Source organism: Lontra canadensis, unplaced genomic scaffold (genome assembly GCF_010015895.1).
Source record: "Lontra canadensis isolate GAN:19392208 unplaced genomic scaffold, GSC_riverotter_1.0 scaffold47, whole genome shotgun sequence".
Lineage (NCBI taxonomy): Eukaryota > Metazoa > Chordata > Mammalia > Carnivora > Mustelidae > Lontra > Lontra canadensis.
This window is the reverse complement of record NW_022631041.1, coordinates 4,839,874-4,857,383: the sequence shown is the minus strand read 5'-3', so window position 1 is coordinate 4,857,383 and position 17,510 is coordinate 4,839,874. Positions and strand designations below refer to the sequence as shown.

The 17,510-nt window shown below is 38.2% G+C and overlaps 1 protein-coding gene across 3 annotated transcripts in view; it reads left to right on the top strand.

Annotated features, from left to right (window-relative positions):
• HIVEP2 (HIVEP zinc finger 2) overlaps positions 1-16,714 on the top strand; it is an 83,935-nt gene extending 67,221 nt beyond the window's left edge. For all 3 annotated transcript variants that reach the window (XM_032873064.1, XM_032873062.1, XM_032873063.1), the window contains 5 exons: positions 516-670; positions 4,118-4,293; positions 7,039-7,140; positions 7,922-8,817; positions 14,223-16,714. In XM_032873064.1, the coding sequence (XP_032728955.1) occupies positions 516-670; positions 4,118-4,293; positions 7,039-7,140; positions 7,922-8,817; positions 14,223-15,050 (2,157 nt within the window). In that variant the 3' untranslated portion in view covers positions 15,051-16,714. The remainder of the gene's footprint in view (positions 1-515; positions 671-4,117; positions 4,294-7,038; positions 7,141-7,921; positions 8,818-14,222) is intronic.
• Positions 16,715-17,510: the final 796 nt, after the last annotated feature.

The window sequence follows — 17,510 nt, the reverse complement described above, 5'->3', positions numbered from 1 at the left end:
TTTCTCTATTTCTCTCCCCAAACTCATTTTTCCAAGAGGTTATCTGATTTGTTCCTGCATGAACAATTAATACCTCACACGTAAAATTACAAAAATACTAAAAGGGACACTTGGAATTTTTACCAAATTATTAACGAAACAAATAGAGTTTAAAAATCTATATTACTTAATCCGGTTACCATTTCCCTTCAACAATTTTTGAAAATATGTCCTTAATTGATATTGTTTTCATTGGTATTTCCGAATACAGAACATGTTTTCTGTTTTTATTAGTGTTGCACAGAGTAAGTGCCAACAGAGGAGTATTATTTTTTAACAAAATGTTGGATAATTCCGTTAAAAGTGTCATTCTTCTCCGCTTTTATCTCTAACATCCCTTATTTCATGTAAATGGACTGCAACCCTTTAGAATGGAATTTAGGCTAATTTTCAGAGATTAGAGAAGAGCAGAATGTGTGGGCTTCTCTTCTGTTTTAGGGAAACCATTTGAAATGATTCTTTCTTTTGTCCTACAGATGAAACCTGATGCATCCTTTTTATTTGGCAGCAAACTAGAAAGGAAACTAGTTGGAAATATCTTAAAGGAAAGAGGGAAAGGAGATATTCATGGAGATAAAGATATTGGATCTAAACAAACGGAGCCAATCCGAATTAAAATCTTTGAAGGAGGGTAAGGATACATACGTGCATGTGTGAGACATTCAGTTCTAAGTCAGAGAAAATATTCACAAATGTACACGTGGAAAAAATAGTATCTACTCTGGTTGGAAGTATAAGGTGAATTCCTTCTCTATTCACATTTCTGAAGTCTGGCTGGTAATAGATAATGAGTTCATGCCCTTGCTCTCAATGGCTTACTTTCAATGATAATGTCCCTGTTCATAAGATTTGAGCTTCTGCTTTAAATTTTCACACCTCTCATGCACTATGAAATCAACTAAATTGGTAGACTCTTGATGTCATCTAAGCTTGTTCCTTCTTTAATTTTACTTTTATAGTTATTTTTATATGTAATATTAATGGACATATTTTATTGTGTGCTTACAAAAATATAATCATATACACTCATGTATAATTCTAAGAACTAGTTAATTTGATGGTTTATTTTATTGCTTTTATTATTACCTAAAGTCCAGACTTTGTCAGAAATTCACCAGTTCCATCAGTGTCCTGTTTCTGTCCCAGGATCCAAGCCAGGATACCACACTGCATTTATTTGTCATGTTTTCCCTGTCTCTTCTGGTTTGTGACAGTCTCTTTGTCTTTGGGAATTTCTTTTTAAATGTTGAATCCTGAGTTGTAGAAACACAAGTGATAAGGTCCCAATGACTTTGATATCTATACGGTAAAGAAAAATTACATATATGTGCAACATTTAGTTTTAAATTTCAACAGAAATGTATTTTAATTTCAGTCAGTCACATGAGAGAAAATTTAAAAATATTAAAGCATATTAACCACATTTGGGGCATTATGTTGTAATGAGCCTTATCTCTGCAATAGATCTGTAATGTACTTGTTTCCATGAGCATGAATTTATTCTAGTTACATTTGGAAGACAGAATAGTGTTATTTATTTGGTTATAAAACATTGAATGTTTACTGATAGGAAATATCTGTTTCCCATGTAGATTCACCAGTGTAGAGATGAATTATTAAAGTTGTTTTCCTCTTAGTGTTGGCCGTTTTGGATGTCTAGTATTTTCAACATTGAAACCATAGTTGTATGGAGTCTTGAAACCTGTCTTGATATTTTGTTGACATCCCTCATCTTTTAACACAAATGAGAGAAATATAGATTTTATCTTTCCTCAGAGACTAAGAGGTCCCTGTGACTGAATCAACATGCTTATATTCAGCAGTTTTCATAGCTGTGCACTTGTACTAGATTAGCAGAAATCTTCTTATTACCTTAGGGGAGCCCATCTCCACCATCAAAGGACATAAGTGAAAAAGCATATGTGAATATTTTATTGCTGTGTTTTTATGATCCACAAGGACTGTGCCCTTATATTATTTCTTCCTCCTTTCATTGTCCCGTGGGATGGGCTACATCCCAATCATTTCTTAATCTGTGACCCAACTTCTGCCTGTGGGTGACCAGCTGTTCATTCCAAGCAGTGTGCTACCGCCTCTCATTTTGGTAATTGCAAAGGAATAACTTTAAAAAAGAAGTATTACTGACCAAATTTTTAAGTGGATGTGTGCTTTATGCAATTCCTAGATTTAGTAATTTAATTAAACATAGCTTTTATTTTTTTCAAAATCCATTAATTCATGTACTAAGTAGATTCATGGGTCTGCAGACCTGTCGAAGGGTAAAATACTTTATTTGCACAAATTTTTCTAATATGCAGCTTTATTTTATACTGAATTTTACTGTTTGCAAGTTAAACAGGTAAGACATTAAAAATAAAACTATGTTACCTGAAGATAAAATGCATTTCCCACCAACTGTGGTGATGGGCTACATTAAGCTTAAGGTGTCCTTCTGTGATGAAAATTAGCTTTCTAGAAAATTATTTGTTTCATTCTATATTTCTTAGGTAATATCCATTTAGGGGCAGAGAAGAGTGAAATTAAAAGGTGAAAGGTATTTTGCAACTTGAAGTTCTTTTGTTACAAACTGCAATGTGAAATAAAATGTGAAGTTTAAGAAAGTTTTGAGAACAAGTTGAAGATGGAAATTCTTTGTGAAAGGGGAAAGATTTAAAAGGATGAAAAAACATGCAAAATTGACTATTCAGTATTTTTGATATTACTTAATTCCCACCTGGATCTTTTGGTACTGACCAAAACGTAAATAATGTTAAGATTGAATAGCATCCATAACAGAGTTAGTATTTAAATATGTGGTTGGATTTTCTCTCCTAAAAATCCTTCAGTTGTTTGGACAAATGAAGTTGAACTTTTACTCCTGATGACAGATTAGCTACTAGGACAAAATGGACAAGTGGCAATGCTCTTAGAATGTAAAAAACCAAAAACCAAAACAAAAAAACCTGTAAATGGAGTGCCTTTAAACTAAATCCGTAGTGAATTAGGGCATTTTATATGTCAGTTTACATTTTGAAGTTATAAAAAGAGCCCCTTGAAAGGAATATTTTTCCAAGAATGACATTAGACCCATAATTCTAGCCTAGCTTTGATTTAAAGATAATGATATTCATTGAATTATTCAATGGAATGCTACTGTACTCTATGATTGATCATGTTTCATTGTAGTCTAAACAAAATGTGATGGTTGAGCACTGGATAGGTTTCTTTCACAAATTATCACAGTGAATACCTAAGACTTGGTTAACTGATTTGATTAAACTAGATGACCTCAGACATCCTTTCAAGCCTCTCTATTAAATTCTTCTGGAAACAAATGCAAATTTGATTGAAAAATAGAATCTCTAGTTTTTATTATGTAACAGTACTTACCAAAAGCTACTTGAAATTTAGACTCTACTTTAGTGCAAATTCATGGTCCTTGGGAGGAGCAGATCAAATCTGTAGACAACAGTTGGTGAGCTCAGCTCAGCCTGTGTAAACTAGAAATTTTGGAGACACTCTCATGCCAGGATTGTAAAAATAGAGTAAAAATTTGCAATGAAGAATTCTATTATCAGTTATACTTATTTTAGCAAATTTAGAGGGATGCATGTGTGTTCTGCATGCACATCTTAGACGATGTAATGTTAACAAATGATATACGTTGATTTGAATATGTTGGTATAACTTTTTGGATATTTCTTGTGTGGAGTCTGCACTCAAATCCAAAAGTAGTAAGACACAACTCTGCAACTGTCTGAGATTTATGGAAGCCCATTTGAACATCTATACCCCAAGTCCGTATATCTACACTTAATAGAGGGACCCAATTCCATTTTGAAGACCATAGAAAAATTCTATTTTGCTTTCAATGCCAAATCTATTCTTTGGTGGTTTCAGGCATTTACTGCATAAATTTCATAGGCTTCATAGACGTAAAGTTGAATAATTGTAAAAGACATTCATAAAAATTTTGTCACTCAAAAAAAAATGTACCCCTCAAAAGAACAGCTTCTGGGTTGATATATAAAACACTGGAAGTATTTGAAAACACATGGCATTCCCCTTTCCTAAACAGGTATAAATCGAATGAAGATTATGTATATGTCAGAGGACGTGGACGCGGAAAGTACATTTGTGAAGAATGTGGGATTCGCTGTAAGAAGCCAAGCATGCTCAAAAAGCATATCCGTACTCACACTGATGTCCGGCCTTACGTATGCAAGTTATGTAACTTTGCCTTCAAAACGAAAGGTACAATTCTCATCTTTTTAGAGGAAAATTCCTTTTTTTTTTTAATGGCTACTTTGGATTCTGAATACCATTTGATAACTAACTTGCATTGACAGTAAGACGGTTTTGGTTTTGAAATGTATTTTCTCCCTTATGTTAGCAGTCAAAGGATGTCCACGAGACAGTGAGGCTCCTTTTATGACTTAAGTAAGAGCTATAGACTTGGGGCCAGGCTAGTTGTTTCCGAAGGAAGTGGCTGAGAATTGCCTGGATTGCTCTTGCTATTACTCTTTGTTGGAAATGTTGTGTGGTCTAGATAATCTTTGCACCGGTACTGAAATACCACCGGGAGACAGTTCATGCAGCGGCATTAGAAAAGCAAGGCAGCAGCTGGGAAGAAAGCATGTGCCCATGGTCAGTTTCAAGATTATAAATAATATAGAGACCCACAGACTCCCAGGTGGGCCCCTCCATCCACAGTCGCATTAATTATGCATAGAAGTTTGATAGCTTGTGTTCCGTGTATTTATCAGCACAGAGAAAATTTCTTACTCTCAGGCCACAACTGTGAATCTCATAAAACTAGGACCTGTGTTAAAACGATACTCTGTCTTTTACAGGTAGATTTATATGAAAATATTTTATACAAGAAAGTTGCTTTGATTGTATTTCCATCATTTTATAAAATCATGGAAATGTACATACACTCAGTGTTCTCGGATTACAGACAATAGTAACTTAGAGGTCGTTTGAGTTTTGTAGAAGTACGTTCACTGTTTGCTGTAGATGTACTTTAGATCTAATGGATTTTTACCCCCTCACTAACCTCATATGATTTCCTATGTTTTAACTTAAAATTGGCAGGCCCATTATTCTGCTCCCCTACCTGTCAAGAAAAATAAATATCAGATAAGATCATCTTTGGTAGAGAAATTTGTACCTATTTTCTCCCATAGCCAATATCCTAAATGTCTTATCAGGTTTGTCAGAAGTATAAATGAGTAGACTCTCAATATACCTGTTTCTTCTGTATTAAGAAGTATCTCTGTTATGGGAGGTTTCCTTTGAAGCCATGTAAAGGAGGAGGGAGTGTTCATTTGCATTTCAAAAGAGATAAACATAAGGTCCTTTAAATACCATCCACCTTTGCAGTCAAGCTTTTTATTTAGAACTTCTTCAAGACTCCCTAGGACATAAGAAAATACAAACTTTGGTTTTATAAACTGCAAATTTGCTAGTTATTACCACTGGTAGATTTTCCCTGGGCATAAGGGTTTGCTGTGGGTATAGCTATGTGAAATGCTGAGTGAAGAAATGTCACATTTCTAGGCTTTTTAAAATCAAATTAAAAAATAATAATAATAAAAAAATAAAGACTTAGTTTCTATAACCTTAAAAAAAATCAAATTAAATTTGGCTCCGGATCATTGTCATGGAATTTCAGCAGGAAATAATTTATTCTTGGTCATTATTGGCATTTCCTTGTCACCCTTCAGGAATGTGCAAATGTCTCAGAATCTTAAAATGAGCACAATATCCTGGGAAACCCTTCCAGTTTTCCATAGAAGTGACTGTTGTCCCAAACCATGTCATCTGAGTGCAGATGCTGAGCGCAGTTGTGGAAGGAGCACCTCCTGCAAGCCCGGTGCCTCTCTTTCAGGGCCCTCCCTCCCTCCCTTCCTCCCGTACATCCTCCAGACTACCCCCCCCCCGCCCCCACTGGAATCCCTTTAGAAGCTCGGGGCTTCAGTCAACCAAAGCCAGGGTGGAGTTATTTCAGAGCCAGATTTCTAACTAAAAACCTACCCTGAAGATGAGAGTCCAAAGCCTGACTGCCTATTGAAATGGAGAAAAAAGAGAAAGAATAAATAGATGAAGAGAAACATATTAAGATCTAAATAAATTATCTTGACACCTACCTACACACCCATCCACATACACAGGTAACTTGCACCTGTGCAGAAGCCAGTGTTTTCCATTAATATACAGATGTATTAATTAATTTATAGATTTAGGAATTCTTGATGACCTGGCTCTAAAAATTTTTGAGATCTTTAAAACATTTTTAGATAAATAAGAACTGTAGGGGCCTGGAAATATTTGGAATTACCAAAATAGATGGAATATTGCAGAACTTTAAAAACTACTGTCATAAGTTTGCTAACATATACCAGACAGATAGATGGTAAACACCGATAGTGATATTCCCTGTAAGTAGTTAGCTAAGTATGTGTATGGATCTTTGAATTTATTTACAAGGTTGGCCTTTGCATAAGTTTGCATAATTTTTTTCTTATGACCAGTGAGGAGCCTGGAAAGTTGATCTATATTTGATCAGTGTCAGAAGGTCTGGGGTCTCAGGTGTATTGATGAGAATGTTTGATCTGAACCTTCTCTGAGGTGTGTGACCCCGTTTATGTCACCCTGTTTATATCCAGGCTTAGGAAGCTGGCCTGTTGGGGCCAAAGATACTAGATCTCTTCTCAGCCAGGAAAGCCTGGGATTCCCAGTCTTGCTTGGAACATGCTCTTAAAAGGTATGACCCTATTCCACAAGTCTTCTAAAGGGAAGGAAACTTGAAAATGGGCCAAAGTTCTGAGTGGTTCATGTATTCAGGAGCCAGATTGTTCTCATCAAGTTCAAGGCAAGGGGTAGTGGGTAGAAACAAATCTATGTTATCTCAAGATAGTTCATTTCTAATTTGGGAGCAATCATCACATTTTTGTAATGAATTCATTTATCCTTTTTTTTGCTTGTGTTTTCTAGGAAACCTAACAAAGCATATGAAGTCTAAAGCACACATGAAGAAATGCTTGGAGTTGGGAGTTTCAATGACATCAGTGGATGATACAGAAAACGAAGAAGCAGGTATTACAAAATTTAGTTGACTGACCTCTTCATTCTTCACACTGGAGCTTTGGGGCTGGGGTGACAAAACAAGTTTTGATATTTTAAAAAACCGATCATATTTCATTTTATTAAATATGAAACATAGTGAAGAAATTTGACATGTTGAATTGCTTACAACCTACTGAGAAGAAATAAATGCATTTCAATTCTGACTGAAGGGGAAAAAAGGCCTCACTATGAAAATACTTCTTTCTAGAACTGTAAAGGAGATCTAATCATTCTTGTGTTGTGACAGGGATTTAGATTTTATGAAACGTCTGGGGAAATTTGAAAAACAATTTAATGTGCCATTATTCCTATTAAGAGGGAAAAAAAAATCCATCATTAACCTGAATAGAAAACTTGAGGTCCAGTCAGACTTTCTGAGATATATCACTTATATGTAAGTTTATACCTATAGAGACATATTGTTGCTTTCCTTTTCTTCTAGCCTCATTAACAGCATTATCCATACCCACTTGTTGAGTGTTTTTTATGGGTCATGTGACATTTGAGATATAAGGTCCTACTCTAGAGTTCTTTTGTTGGATGGGGATGAATCAGATTAGTCATAAAAGGATAAGAACCAGTGTAAGGTCTCCCAGCTAAGTTCCTAGTGAGTGTGATAGGAGTTTAGAGATGAAACTATATCTAGGGGCTTCGGAGTTGGAAGGGAGATTTTGGAAAGAGATGGCATCCAAATTAGCTCCCATCCTTGACGTTTGGACCTTGATCTTCACTGTCTGTTCAATCGTTTCAGAAACAATGGAAGATTTGCACAAAGCAGCTGAGAAGCATAGCATGTCCAGCATTTCAACTGATCATCAGTTCTCAGATGCCGAAGAATCGGATGGTGAGGATGGAGATGATAATGATGAAGATGATGAAGATGACGATGACTTTGATGATCAGGGAGATTTGACACCGAAAACAAGATCAAGAAGCACCAGTCCTCAGCCTCCTAGATTCTCATCCTTGCCTGTGAATGTTGGCGCTGTGCCCCATGGGGTTCCTTCAGATAGTTCCTTGGGGCATTCTTCATTGATCAGCTATTTGGTTACTTTGCCAAGTATTCAGGTTACTCAGCTGATGACACCAAGTGACTCATGCGAAGATACTCAGATGACAGAATACCAGAGGTTATTCCAGAGCAAAAGTACAGACTCGGAACCGGACAAAGACAGGTTGGACATCCCAAGTTGTGCGGATGAAGAGTACATGCTGTCTTCGGAGCCCAGCTCCTCTCCGAGGGACTTCTCACCCTCAAGCCACCATTCCTCACCAGGATATGACTCTTCACCCCGTCGAGATAATTCACCAAAGAGGTATCTGATACCCAAAGGAGATTTATCACCTAGAAGACATTTATCACCTAGGAGAGATCTGTCACCCATGAGACATCTTTCACCAAGAAAGGAAGCTGCATTGAGAAGAGAGATGTCACAAAGAGATGTTTCACCAAGAAGGCATCTGTCCCCAAGGAGGCCAGTATCACCTGGGAAAGATATCACGGCAAGAAGAGACTTCTCTCCCAGAAGAGAGAGAAGATACATGACCACCATAAGAGCACCATCTCCCAGAAGGGCTTTATACCATAACCCACCATTGTCCATGGGGCAGTATTTGCAAGCAGAACCAATTGTATTGGGGCCTCCTGTAAGTATGATTAGTTTTCTCTTTCTAATGTGAAAGCCAAAGTGTGTTGATAACTTATGTGAAATTTGTTATAACATGGGTATCTCTCATGGGGAACAGTGACTTTGGTTACTGAAAATAGCAGGGGACATTTTCTCACATGTTGTTGTTAGTAACACGACTATGGCATTACCCCAAGTGTAGTATTGCATCAGAGCAGTAGTGCATTTCCAGCTGGGAACAGGTGAGGCATTTCTACATGCTTTCTAAGCTTCACTAACTATGGATATGAACTGAAACCTTTACATGAGTAGGAAAGGTGAAGTCTTTGGAATGACAGAACTGTATAGACAGACACTGTCAGGGCCACTGGGGTCTCAGTTATAGAACTTTGTCAAGTCAGGATTAGACATTAGCATTGATTTTCAATACATTTTTTTTTTTTAAATAAACTCATGACCTTGCTCACAGTGAGTGATCATGTGAAACCAGTGAGTGACTAGGAGAGGAGAGTGACCCCTGTGGTATGTTGTGAGTCAAAGGCATGAACCTCTCTGCTTTTCATGTCATTACTACCACCTCCTGCTCAGTGAGAGTCACTCCAAGTGCACTGGTCAGTGAGGTGGTGGGCCCAAAGTTGGGAGATCTCAGGGAGAAAGTTCCAGAGATTTCTAGGGTGTGCCCTCATTATAAACGTAGATAACAACAGTTAACAGTCATGGATTAAATATAGGCAGTGGGTCTAATGCAAATCTATAAAAAAAGCATCTGCCCTGCCTCATTCCATAGGATGGCAGACCTTGATGTTTCTTTCAGTGTGTATAGGATTTTAAAAAATGAATGAAGCAGACACTTAGCATAGACAGATGAATGACTTTTGAGTTTCTTTGCTTTAAATGTGTTTTTGTTTCCTGGAGTCTACTTTTTGCTGCTTTTTCTTTGTTCTGGGTTTCTGTTGTGTGGCTCAATACCATCCTTCCAGCCAAAGGCACTACCCATTTCCAGCTCCGTCTTATCACTGTCCTGGTGGCCAGGCTCCTTCTCTCATTGCCTTTTCACTACCTTGAGTCATGAGCTGAGTTTATCATTTTTAAACTTCAGGAAAATTCCGTGCTGAAATTCACTCCCTGGCCCCGAACATCATCTTTTCACAAGTTGGTACCAATTTAGGCTTTGTGATACAATTACAGCAGAAACATGCACGCAGTCAGGACAGGATTTGTTTGCCAAGATAATGAATTAGCAAGCTAAGAAAAAGAGGAACATTCCCACAGGTTTTTGTGTCTTGGTGGTGTTAAGTAGAAAAGAGAGATCTTCTGAAGTTTATGCCACGACAGTGTAAGTAGAGTCGTAGATCTGCAAAAAGCCTGTGTGTCGAGGCTCTCCTGTTCTGGCTGTGGCCACGTGGACTGAGACTGAGGTATCTGTGAGATGTTTGGACATCTTCAGTCAATTGCAGTCACAAAAATATAAGCCTTTGATGCCAGTACACGATTGTTATTAAAAACTAATAGCGACTCACAGTCAATTTAGGCAAAGGAATTGAATGAGGGGACTAAGGAAGTTCACCTAATTTTTGGATATATGACCAGAAAGTTGTTGGAAAGAAATTGGTTTTATTAATCACTGAGTTTGCAGCCAGTTTTTTTTTTTTTTTAATACCAGTTCACCTCGATGCTTAACACAATGATTAAACTTTACCATTGATGAAAGCCAACTATAGAGCCATTGGTCTATTACCCAGTTAAATTATCTTTAGAAAATTTATAGCCTGCTGCTTCATTCATGTGACAAGAGGGAATAGATCTGGGAATGCTCCCTGAAGAAGGGGCAGTTGGTCCAAAGCACTTCCCATTTAATGTTTTTTCACATCATTTTTGAGGGGCAGAGAAGGAGTTAATCTTTCTGTGATGTTGCCAGGGCAAAACAGAAGTGACAGTACTATGGGAAGCATTTCTCATGATTGCTGTATTGGAGGAGTGCTGTACCCTCTCTGAATAATGTATGAAAATATTAAATTGGAATAACCCTAAAAATAAACCTTTTTGATAAAAATACTTTTAGTAATTCCTTGTCTTGTTGCTTGGTATGGGCCAAGTGGTCATAGGCCAGTGACTGTGGCATGAAAGGATCTTCTAGGCTAACATGACACACTTATCCTCTGGGTCAGCCTGGAGTGGTAGTTTCCAGGGAGCAGGTTTGGAGGAGACGATACTCAACCACTGGGATCATACTGCTCTACTGTTTCTGTCCTAATGTGCTGTGGTTAATTTTAATATAGATAGATGATGATAGATAGATAGATAGATAGATAGATAAAAGGAAGGAAGAAGCAAGGAAGCAAGAAAGGGTGGGGGGGGAAGGTCTTTCGTTCCTCAGTATTTTTTGAGGGTCTAACACATGTGGCTCAAGGATGGTGATGAAAAAATGTTCAAGATTTCTGGCCTCAACTTTTTTAAAATATATATTTTTTTAAGATTTTGTTCATTTGACACAGAGAGAGAGAGCATGAGAGAGAAGGAGAGGGAACACAGGCCAGGAGAGTGGGAAAGGGAGAAACAAGCTTCCTGCTGAGCAGGGAGCCCGATGTAGGGCTTGATCCCAGGACCCTAGAATCATGACCTGAGTCGAAGGCAGACTCTTGAATGACTGAGCCACCCAGGTGCCCCTGGCCTCAACCTTTTTAAGCAAAAAACCTATTCCATTTTTAAAGTTTTGGCAGATAAATTAGCAAAGGAGACAGAGAGAAATGTGTCTGCTTTCCAGTATGTAGTGCAAAGAACATCGTGTCTAGTCAAAGAGTCAACATTCAGTTCTATCACTTGCTATCTGTGTGATCTTGAGTAAGTCACTTAACCTCTTGGCCACAGTTTCTTAATCTGTTTGTGGCAGTCAGGGAGGTGGGCCAAGCAGATTTCTGTTCTTGAAAGAATTTGCCATTCAGCGGTGAGGAATGCTGTAAACTGACAGCCTCCTGCTGTTAGTGCCATCAGGATAGTCCTCAGTTTTCAGGCTAAGGTCACACTCTCCCTGCAGCCCCCAGCCAGTGACTGAGCCTAGATCCATCCCAACTGAGCCCCTGCTTCCTCTCCTCTTTACCCTCACACACATCAGATCCCCTGCTTCCTCTGCCTCCCAATGAACCCCTTACACTCCTACCTCCTTCTTTGCATTTGCTTCCAGAGCACATACTGACAATATTGAAGAGATGAGTGGGGTGAGAGACCTGGTACCTAGGTTATATATATATATATACACACACACACACACACATACATACACATAACACAACCCACACGAGTTCATTATTTGCATTTCCATATCGAGGCGTTTCTTACCAAGATTTACAGTGATATCACAATGAGAAGGCTCAAATTATAAGACAAAATACGGTTGCAGATAGGGTAAAAACCAAGGTAGAAAAATCATGTTGAGAGTTTCTCTGGAGGTTGAAGAAGGGGTGAACGCAGGGGAAGAGGATGTATAGGAAAGGCCTGGCAGTGTTTGGGGCAGTGGAAGTGCTTACATGGTAAAAATTCTACTGGCACACTTACTTCTGGGGTTGTCATTATTTAATTGCTGATCAGCAAAGATCTGAATATGACACTTTCATTCTTAACACAAATAGAATTCTGATGGGTTTTGAATGTGTTGAGTATATCCTAGGGTTAGAGGACACTTCACTCATCACTCCCTTTGTTAGCCTGGAGTCAGAGACCCCATGGAATGGAACAGCTCTCTTTGGCCCTTCACAGACCCCCATTCTGATTAGGTGTATGCAGTGGATGTCACAGAATAGCAACCAAAGCAAAATGGAAAAATGAGTAAGCTATATTTCATTTTAAACTTTGAATCTTTTTAAATTATAATTAAAAGAGGATTCATTTAGTTATCTTCAAAGATTATGACTGTAGGTGTCACAGTTCTTCCACCTTAACTGATGTTTGATGTAGGAAATGTGACTTTTTCTAGATTGGAGCAAAGACAAGAGGGATTTGTTGTTTTTTTGTTGTTGTAGCATTTATATTACTGTCATATTATAAAATTCTCACCTTCCCTAACTTATGAGGTCCTTGTGATTATAGGATTGATTTCATCACTTCCCTGCACTTCCGGGATAATAATTTGTTTCTAGCTTGAACAAGGTGTAGCCCAAAACAGGATAAGGGCTAAGCATGGCACAGAGTAACAGAGATAATGCTTAATTTATCATTCCCAGGCTGGTCTCACAGTCTAAATAGAACCGAATGAATCACTGATGGTATAGAGCATACGCTGAGCTTTAGAACTGAAACATCCTTGAAATGAATTAGAACTTTTTTTGGGGGGAGGGTCTCTCTCCTGGTTTATTATCATACTTGACAAGTTTATATCTACCTGACTTTAAGTTCTCAAAAAAATAAAAATAAAAGAACTGCATACCTTTTAGATGACAGTCCATTGAAAGAATGAACTCAGGAATTAAAACCCTGCTAATTTCATTCAGGCTTGATAATCTCATAGTCTAAGTTGAGTTTTGCTACAGAAAGTAAATTCTCTTTCAGGACTGGGACCATAAAATCTGAGTTCTGGTCCCTAGTGTTAAGTGTCCTCATTCATTAATTGCCAAGATGGTATTTAAATGAACATGATAATATCAACAGAAGATATTAAAACATAAGAATCTTGGGTTCTCGGCTGTGTACTTGAGTATGAGTTGAAACTATTTGACATATTTAACGTTAACTATTTTGATGGATAGTTGCCTTAAAAAAACTGGCCTTGATTTATCATTTGATAAAGAAGCTAATCTTCCACACAGGGTTCCTCTTGAGTGAGAATTTGTTCCTTTAAACCAGTGTGTTGCACATCAGACTAACCAGTTTGTCTATCACCACTATTTCATCATCTCTTCTGTGGAAAACTTAAAAAAAAAAAAAAAAAGCCAATTTTCAGGCTTGTCACTCCAATTATACTCAACACTTAAGAAAAATATTAAAAATCTTCCCAGTATATAAACAGATGGCAATTGTTTTACTTTCTTTTGAATTTAAAAACCTATTATTAGTGTTTTTTGAACTTTTTCTGGTAATCATGCATTATTTTCTTTTCATTCTCTTTTATGGAAAAAAAAAACACATACACACAACTGAAATGTGTCTCTGTACCTGGTGGAAAACACGCTGCATGTTTTATCGTGTTGCTGTTTAAAAACAAAAGTCACTTTTCACAGACCGACAGCTTCATTCAAGGCTTCTAAAAGACAACTGAGAAATCTCTTGTGTCCTAAAAAGCGAAAAATCAGTAAAGGGATGAGGTAGTTTTAAAGTGTTTTGAATGAGTGAGTGAGTGAGTAAATGAATGAGTGACTGAAATAACTTGACCTATTTGACCTCGCTTGAAGAGTACCAGGTCCTAAAGGTTGTGTTCTCTGCTTCCCCGTGCAGAATTTAAGAAGAGGATTACCTCAGGTTCCTTACTTCAGTCTCTATGGAGACCAAGAAGGTGCTTATGAACATCCAGGCTCCAGCCTTTTCCCTGAGGGTCCTAATGACTATGTCTTCAGTCATCTTCCACTCCACTCTCAGCAGCAAGTGAGAGCTCCTATCCCCATGGTGCCAGTTGGTGGGATCCAAATGGTTCACTCCATGCCGCCGGCCCTTTCTGGTTTACATCCTCCACCCGCATTGCCTCTGCCAATGGAGGGCTCTGAGGAAAAGAAGGGAGCCTCTGGGGAATCCTTCCCCAAGGATCCCTATGTCCTCTCAAAGCAGCACGAGAAGCGATCGCCTCACATCTTGCAGTCATCTGGTCCACCTAGCACGCCCTCCTCCCCTCGGCTGTTGATGAAACAGAGCACTTCAGAAGACAGCCTAAATGCAACAGAGAGGGAACAGGAGGAAAATATACAGACTTGTACAAAAGCCATTGCCTCTCTCCGGATTGCCACAGAAGAGGCCGCTCTGCTTGGGGCAGATCAGCCAGTGCGGGTGCAGGAAGCCCACCACCAGAAACCCTTGGAAAGTGCACATGTTAGCATTAGACACTTTAGTGGACCTGAGCCAGGTCAGCCCTGTACCTCAGCCACCCACCCTGACTTGCATGATGGTGAAAAGGACAATTTTGGTACATCACAGACTGCATTAGCTCACGCCACATTTTACGGCACGAGTCGTGTGGATGATAAACAGTCGGGCTTTCACAGCGGCAAAGAGTTACCTTCAAGCACAGAGGGAGGCAATGAGCCTTCAGCAGAGAAGAGTCAACTACATTGATCTAAGATGCATGGAGACTTTCATTTCCACATTTTTCCCATTTTGTTTTTGTTTTTGTTTTTCTAGAAATAGAGGTAATCAAGTTTATAGCATGCCTGTCCTAAGTTACCGTAGTTTGCTATTATATATACTTTTGTTATATCAAAAGAATTAGGTAAATTAACAAGTCATCATGAGCCTGACCAAAACAAAATTTGAAATTAACCTATTGGGTCTGGTACTTTTAAAATTGTACAGATGTTTGTGCCTTTTCTTTACTTTGCTTATATTCTTATAAGCATTTTTTAGCAGTAATTTGTACATATTTTAGAATTTGTGTATCTGCTTTGTAATAAATGTAATTTCTTTCCTTTTTTTGGACACTTGGATCTAAATGATGTAAAGCAAAACAGCATCAATATATATGTGAGGTTGCACTAAAACATATTTTTATATGATTAAAACTGAACAGCTTTTATGTACAGCTCTGATTCTGTAATACTAATATTTATTTACTTTGTTTCATAAATTGTACATTTTTTCTTAATGTTGTGGATTGCTTTTCTATGTGAAGCATGGGATTTACTGTTGCGTAACTAGAACAAAAATGTATATTGTAAACAAGATATTTAAACTAGAGTATCTTATTCTGCACTTATGCATTAGTTAAAAAAAGATAAAGGATGTATCAGTCAGTTCTTAACTCTTGTAAATTTTTTTGTCTCTTGTTTGCTGGATTGACTATAACTTAAGTGCTGATTGTGATTTTAAACTTATAGTACCGTAAAGCATTAAAGTAAACAATGTGCTATTGTGAGTTTTTTCAAAGCTTTATAAATCAGTTATAAATAATATTAAAAGTATTTGGTCTTATGTGAACATGTTGATCTATATACTCATCTAAAAATATGGGAAAACATTCCGCCCCATGTAAATATGTACAAGTGCATCACTGGTACAATTTTATGTAACTCAGTTGGACACTAGGTTGCCACAGACCTATGCTAGGGTGTCTTTAAAAATTAAAGTGACAAAGCACATGGGACTGTGTAGAGCTTGGTTATCGGCCGGCCCGGTGGCTTGGCAGGCAGTGCTGTGCGCTGCCCGTGGAGAAGACCTGGGCTTACAGATCTCCTTGGTTCTTGCTGCACAAGATGGTGACCGGAACTAAGGCTGTGACGGCGGGGACGTGCTTGGACTCTGAGGGTTAGGAGTGGACGCGGGGAAGGGGTGTGGAGACCTCTCACCAGCCTTTCCTCTCAGCCAGTCCACGTGGTAACAGGGTTGGCATCAGCTTTAGGGGAAGCCACTTCACCCTCTTAAAGAGGGGAAGAGTGTCAGGCTCCTGGCTATCTCAGGGGGAACAGGGAAAAGAAGCTTTCCAGGGAAAAGAATTTGTGGGAGGATGATGTCTTTTGTACACAACATGCAGAATGGGCTTTGGTTAGTGTGGAAGGTTGGCAGAGCCTTTGTTTGTAGGTCCGGAAGAATGGAAGAAAAGGAGGGGGTACAACAACATGTGTGCACACATGCACATGTGTGTGCATGCACACACACACACACACACAATCTGGGTTATCTTTGTGCTATATAGTGGATTATAATTCTGTGAAACCAAGTTTGTATATTGAATTACATTAAGGAGTGTTCTTTAAAAAGAGAAATAAATATACAATTACATGCTTGAGGTGTCTAGTTTTTAATGTGTTGTTTTACATTTTAATTTCTTGATTTTGTTTCTAAAGAAATTTTGATACCACCAACATACCATCTGTGCTTTTAATTGCTAGGCTTTGCCCATTCCGAGGTATGCTGAGCACGAATGCTTTTAACAAGTGAGAAGACAGTCAGTGGCTTCTATATGTCATTCAATTAGGACAGATAGTGGTCACCACTGTGGGAGCTCTAGAAATGGAGTCACTGGATCCTAAGCATGGGCATGGGCGGAATACATTGCATCTGCAAAGAGTCATGAATAAATCAAACGATCATTTCCTCTTCTGCCTCCCTCTCAGTAGGCATCCATATCTGAAATTCCACTGGGGAAATCTCTTTATTTTTGCTCAGGTGACTGAAGGCAAAAACCAAGTGAAATAAATATACCCTAAAATATCCACAAATCACAGTTCTTTAGTACAAAAGAGTAGAACCTTTTTAATAATGAAAGTGGAGATTCACTAAAGGTCAAAATCTATCAGTATTCCCATTATAAAAATCTCAAATTGGTGGATTTGCAACTTACTTGTGTGGTTTTACGAGCCAGACTGTCTTTTGAAATTATGTTTTACAGAAGCGAATTAAAGGTCAACACAAGCGGCCAGCCTAAAATCTGTCTCTCATTGAGAAGAAACCCTGAAACATTGCATTACATAGGAGTGATTTGTGTGTCTTTTTCCTCATTGTGCGTGTGTGCGTTTGTGCGATCCCTTCTAGTTGCTTCCTCTTCTAAATCGTCTCTTGTATTCACTCATTCATAAAGCA